Source organism: Nicotiana attenuata, chromosome 11, assembly GCF_001879085.1.
Source record: "Nicotiana attenuata strain UT chromosome 11, NIATTr2, whole genome shotgun sequence".
In the NCBI taxonomy this organism is placed as follows: Eukaryota; Viridiplantae; Streptophyta; class Magnoliopsida; order Solanales; family Solanaceae; genus Nicotiana; species Nicotiana attenuata.
The window spans coordinates 60334676-60341609 of NC_031999.1; the positions used below are offsets into that span (position 1 = coordinate 60334676).

General features: G+C 49.5%; 1 protein-coding gene across 1 annotated transcript; it reads right to left on the minus strand.

Annotated features, from left to right (window-relative positions):
• On the minus strand, positions 3780-4199 carry LOC109235091 (RNA-directed DNA polymerase homolog; the record flags this gene model as incomplete). Its single annotated transcript, XM_019401084.1, has 1 exon — positions 3780-4199. A coding segment is annotated over exon 1 (420 nt), but the record flags the coding sequence as incomplete, so codon positions are not given.

Sequence of the window (6934 nt, forward strand, 5' to 3'; positions counted from 1 at the left end):
CAATCCTCTACAATCGCTTTCCCTCTCGAATTTGGCTCCAACTCAACCAAATCTATGCAATAAGGACTTCATGTTATCAATATGTGCTAAACAAATCAAACCCAATGACTAATTATAGCTTTTTCATCAATTTACCCCAAAAGGTCAAAAATGCCCCCGGGCCCACATGGTCAAAACTCGAGGTTCGAACCAAAACCCGATTACCAATTCCCCCATGAACTCAAATATGTAAGTTATTTTGGAATCGGACCTCGAATTGAGGTCCAAAACCCCCAATCTTAGAAGACCTAGGTTCTACCCTAAATTCCCAATTTCCCCATTAAAATCTTTGTTTTGAAGTTTGAAATTATGTTTAAAGATGCTAAGGAGTAAAGAAAATGAGTTAGAAATCACTCACCAATCGTTTTGGAGAAGAAGAATCGTTTGGAAAATCGCCTCTTGTGTTTTGGGTTTTGAAAAAGTGAAAAATAACTGAAAATCCCGACCTTATATACCCTTCTAAAGACTCAGCGCAGACCGCGCAAAAGTGCACCGCGGCCGCGCTGAGGAGCTGGGACTTCACACTCTTTGAACCCACCCAGCACGGACCACACTGATTTGGCACGCGGCCGCGCTGAGGGAATGGACCAAATCCCCCCACACTCTGAATCTTCCAACGCGGACCGCACTGATTTGGAACGCGGCCGCGCTGGTCGACTTGAACCACTGGCCCTCTGAACCTAGCCACACGAACCGTGCAAGAATGCACCGCGGCCGCGCGGCTTCTAACGCGGACCGCGCGGAACCGACCACGGGCGCGCTGGGGGCCTGCAACTCCCTGAACCTGCAACCATCTGATATTTCTAGCCTAAGACCTCCCGGGACCTACTCAAAACTCACCCGAGCCCTCGGGGCTCCAAACCGAACATGCATATAAACTCAATAACATCCTACGGACTCATCCGTGCGATCAAATCGCCCAAACAACATCATAATCATCAAATTAGGCCTCAAGACCCATGATTTCCTTCCAATTTTTCATAAAACATCAAATTTAGAGTTTTAAGTCCGAAACACGTCAAACGACGTCCAAATTCAACCAAACTTTACAGCAAGTGCTTACGTCACATATAAGACTTGTACCGGGCGTTGGAACCAAAATACGAGTCCGATACCATAGTCTTCTGATCAAATTTCCTTTCCATTTTCCTTAATTAATTTCAGAAAACAATTTCACACAAAAATTCATTTCTCGGGCTTGGGATCTCGGAATTCGATTCCGGGCATTCGCCCAAGTCCCATATTTTTCTACGGACCCTCCGGGACCGTCAAATCACGGGTCCGGGTCCGTTTACCCAAAATGTTGACCAAAGTCAACTTTTAACCATATTAATATCAAAATTTAGCATTTTCCACACAGAATTCATATTTAAGCTTTTCGGCTACGCGCCCGGACTGCGCACGCAATTCGAGGCAACCCTAAAGGAGGTTTTTGTGGCCTCGGAAGCACGGAATGAATAAGAAAACAGGTGATGACCCTTTGGGTTGTCACATTCTCCACCTCTAAAACAACCGTTCATCCTCGAACGGACAAAAGAAAGAAGTACCTGAGTCGGGAAATAGATGAGGATAACGGCTCCGCATATCAGACTCGGACTTCCAAGTCGATGCCTCAGGGGGCTGACCTCTCCACTGAACTCGTACTGAAGGAAAACTCTTCAATCTCAACTGTCGAACCTGCCGGTCTAGAATAGCTACCGGCTCCTCCTCAGAAGACAGATCCTTGTCGTGATACCTCCGAAGCATGGACACATGAAATACTGGATGAACGGCTGACAAGCTAGGCGGCAAGGCAAGTCTATAAGCCACCTCTCCCACTCGATCAAGGATCTCAAAGGGACCAATGAACCTAGGGCTAAGCTTGCCCTTCTTCCCAAATCTCATCACGCCCTTCATGGGCGACACTCGGAGCAAGACCCGCTCACCAACCATGAAAGCTACATCCCGAACCCTACGATCTGCATAACTCTTTTGCCGTGACTGAGCCGAACGAAGCCTGTCCTAAATGATCTTGACCTTATCCAAGGCCTCTTGAACTAAATCTGTACCCAATAACCGAGCCTCTCCCGGCTCGAACCATCCCACTGGAGACCGACATCGCCTACCATACAATGCCTCATATGGAGCCATCTGGATGCTGGACTGGTAGCTGTTGTTGTAGGCGAACTCTGCTAAAGGCAAAAACTGGTCCCACGAACCTCGAAAGTCGATAACACAAGCTCGGAGCATATCCTCTAAAATCTGAATAGCCCGCTCGGACTGACCGTCCGTCTGAGGATGGAACGCTGTGCTCAACTCAACCTGTGTGCCCAACTCTCGCTGAACTGCACCCCAGAAATGCGAGGTAAACTGCGTACCCTGGTTCGAAATGATAGATGCCGGCACACCATGAAGGCGAACAATCTCCCGGATATAAATCTCAGCTAACCTCTCGGATGAATAGGAGACTGCTACAAGAATGAAATGTGCTGAATTGGTTAGCCTATCAACAATAACCCATATCGCATCGAACTTCTTCCGAGTCAACGGAAGTCCGGTAACAAAATCCATAGTAACCCTCTCCCACTTCCACTCGGGAAGCTCAATCCTCTGAAACAGCCCACCAGGCCTCTGATGCTCATACTTAACCTGCTCACAGTTCAAACATCGAGCCACATATGCAACAATATCTTTCTTCATCCTGCGCCACCAATAATGCTGCCGCAAGTCCTGATACATCTTCGCAGCGCCCGGGTGAATAGAATACCGAGAACTATGGGCCTCCTCTAAAATCAACTCTTGAATCCCATCCACATTGGGCACACAAACTCTCCCCTGCAATCTCAAAACACCATCGCTATATAAGGTCACCTTCGTGGCACCTCCACGCTGCATCGTGTCTCTCAGGACACACAAATGAGGATCATCAAACTGCCGATCACGGATACGCTCCAATAATGAGGAACGAGCGACCGTGCAAGCTAACACTCTGCTAGGCTCAGAAATGTCCAACCTCACAAATCGATTGGCCAAGGCCTGAATGTCCAAAGCAAGCGGTCTCTGGCTGACCGGAATATAAGCAAGACTGCCCATGCTGGTGGACTTCCTACTCAATGCGTCGGCCACCATATTGGCCTTCCCCGGATGATATAAAATAGTAACATCATAATCTTTCAATAACTCCAACCACCTCCTCTGCCTCAAGTTCAACTCCTTCTGCTTGAACAAGTACTGAAGACTCTTGTGATCAGTGTACACCTCACACGTCACACTATATAGATAATGCCTCCAAATCTTCAGAGCATGAACAATGGCTGCCAACTCTAGATCATGAACCGGATAATTCTTCTCGTGGATCTTCAACTGCCTCGAAGCATAGGCTATGACTCTGCCATCCTGCATCAATACTGCACCAAGTCCAATACGGAAAGCATCACAATAGACTGAATAAGGCCCTGAACCTGTGGGCAAAACCAATACCGGTACCGTAGTCAAAGCTGTCTTGAGCTTCTGAAAGCTCGCCTCACACTCATCCGACCATCTGAACTGGGCACCCTTCTGGGTCAACCTGGTCATCGGGGCTGCGATAGATGAAAACCCCTCCACGAACCGACGATAGTAGCCTGCTAACCCCAAGAAACTCCGAATCTCTGTAGCTGATGCTGGTCGAGGCCAGTTCTTAACTGTCTCATCTTCTTCGGGTCCACTGTATAACCTCTGCTAAATACAACGTGACCCAGGAATGCTACTAAACTCAGCCAGAACTCACACTTGGAGAACTTGGCATATAACTGACTATCCCTCAGAGTCTGAAGAACCACTCTGAGGTGCTGCTCGTGCTCCTCCTGGCTGCGGGAGTACACCAAAATATCATCAATAAAGACTATCACGAACATGTCCAAATATGGCCTGAACACTCGGTTCATCAACTCCATGAATGCCGCTGGGGCATTGGTCAACCCAAACGACATGACCAGGAACTCATAATGCCCGTACCGAGTGCGAAATGCTGTCTTAGGGACATCAGACGCCCTAATCCTCAGCTGGTGGTAGCCAGATCTCAAGTCTATCTTTGAAAACACCTTTGCACCCTGAAGCTGGTCGAACAAATCATCAATCCTCGGCAGTGGATACTTGTTCTTGATCGTCACCTTGTTCAATTGCCGATAATCAATGCACATTCTCATCGAACCATCCTTTTTCTTCACAAATAACACCGGCGCACCCCAAGGCGAAACGCTGGGTCTAATGAAACCCTTCCCAAGCAAATCCTGGAACTGATCCTTTAACTCTTTCAACTCTGGCGGGGCCATGCGATACGGCGGGATAGAAATGGGTTGCGTGCCCGGAGCTAGGTCAATACAAAAATCGATGTCCCTGTCGGGCGGCATACCCGGCAGGTCTGAAGGGAAAACCTCGGGGAACTCCCGAACAATAGGAACATAATCAATAGAAGGGACCTCTACGCTGGAATCGCGAACATACGCCAGATAAGCTAAACACCCCTTCTCGACCATGCGTCGAGCCTTCACATATGAGATAACACTGCGAGTGGCATGACCTGGGGTCCCTCGCCACTCCAAACGGGGCAAATCTGGTAAAGCCAAGGTCACGGTCTTGGCGTGACAATCCAAGATGGCATGATGCGGGGACAACCAATCCATCCCTAATATGACGTCAAAATCCACCATGTCTAAGAGAAATAAATCAACACGGGTCTCGAGACCCTCAAACACTACCACACAGTAACGATGAACTCGGTCGACCACTACAGAATCACCCACCGGTGTAGATACATAAATAAGAATACCCAAAGCATCACTAGGAATAGCCAGGTAGGGGGCAAAATATGACGACACATACGAATACGTAGACCCAGGGTCAAATAGCACTAAAGCATCCTATCACATACCAGTATAGTACCTGTAATAACTGCATCTGAAGACTCAGCCTCTGGCCTGGCTGGAAGAGCATAACACCGGGGCTGGGCCCCACCTCCCTGAATCATATCTCTGGGACGATCAGCTGCTGGCTGGCCTCTACCTCTGGCGGTCCGAGCTCTACCTCTATGATCTCTACCTCCGCCTCTAGCTGGCTGGGCAGCCTGTGGATCACCTGATGCCTGAATCATAGGACGAGTACCCTGCTGCTGGGAGCTGTCAGAAGCTCGAGGGCAATACCTGGCAATATGTCTCGTGTCGCTACACGTGTAACAAGCCCTCGGCTGCTGAGAATAACGGAGTGGTGGTGCGCTGATAGGTGCTGATGGTGAACTGAAAAGCTGCTGGTCTGAAGACTGCGGCTGAGAGCCACGACCACCTGAAGTACCATGTGAGACCTGTAGGGCTGACTGAAAGGGCCTCAGAGGATGGCCTCTACCATAAGAATCCCCACACCCAGACGAGGTACCACTGAATCTACCTGCAAGACGGGGCATCTTATCTGACCCATGACCACCTCCCCGTGGAAGAGCCATCTCAACTCTGCGGGCCGCATTGGCCGCCTCCTGAAAAGAAATCTCACTCCCGTCTCCCTAGCCATTTGGAGACGGATCGGCTGAATCAACCCATCAATAAACCTCCACACTCTCTCTCTCTCGGTGGGGAGTATAACAATAGCATGGCGTGCTAGATCAATAAACCGAGTCTCATACTGAGTGATAGTCATAGAGCCCTGCTGGAGGCGCTCGAACTGCCTGCGAAGAGCCTCTCGGTGAGTAACTGGGAGAAACTTCTCCAAAAACAACTCTGTAAACTGGTCCCAAGTCAATGATGGCGACCCTGCTGGTCTGGATAAACAATAGTCCCTCCACCAAGTCTTGGCGGATCCTGCTAGTCGAAAGGTGGCGAAGTCGACCCCATTGGTCTCCACAATACCCATAGTCCGAAGAACCTCACGGCAGCTATATAAGAAATCCTGGGGGTCCTCGGAAGAAGCACCGCTGAATGTGGTGGTGAAGAGCTTGGTGAACCTATTCAGTCTCCAAAGCATCTGCGGACATAGCCGCTCCATCGCCGGTCTGAGTCACAATACCCAGCTGAACTGCCACAGCTGGCTGAACCACTAGAACCTGAGCCTGGGGAGCTACCTGCTCCGGAGTACGTGTAGCAGGAGTCTGAACTCCTCCTCCAGCCTGAGAAGTGGCTGGTGCTACTGGAAGCAAACCCGCTCTAGTGACGCTCTCCACAAAGCCTACCAATCTGACCAAAGCGTCCTGAAGAACTGGGGTGGCTATAAACCCCTCTGGGACCTGAGCTGGGCCCACCGGAGCTGCTGGGGCTGGAACCTCCTCATCATAATCAACATGAGGCTCCACCTCTGGGACTGCTGCTCGGGTTTAAGCTCTGCCCCGGCCGCGGCCTCTGACACGGCCTCGGCCTCGCCCTCTGCCCCTCGTAGGAGCTGCTACTGGGGGCTCGGGCTGCTGCGCGGTAGAAGAGGAAGCACGTGTTCTCGCCATCTGCGAAAGAACAGAGTAGAAAGACAATCAGTATTTGGGAAACAGAATATCACGACAAGAAAGAACAACAGTGAAGTTTTCCTAACTCTGCAGCCTCTGGGGATAAATACAGACGTCTCCGTACCGATCCCTCAGACTCTACCGAGTTTGTCCGTGAGTTGTGAGACCTATGCAACCTAGTGCTCTGATACCAACTTGTCACGACCCGGATTTCTCACCTTCGGGAGTCGTGATGGCGCCTACTAATAGGAGCTAGGCAAGCCAATTAATCTAATACTTCTCTTGACAACATCAACAATATAAAGAAAGACGAGACAAATAATATAAAAGCGGAAGTCTCAAAACATATATAACTGAAGCCAAGTGCGGAAGCTCAAATACATCTCTACCCAGATCTGGTGTCACTAACTCACGAACTTCTACAGAATGCTAAATACAAAGTCTGAATAAAACACA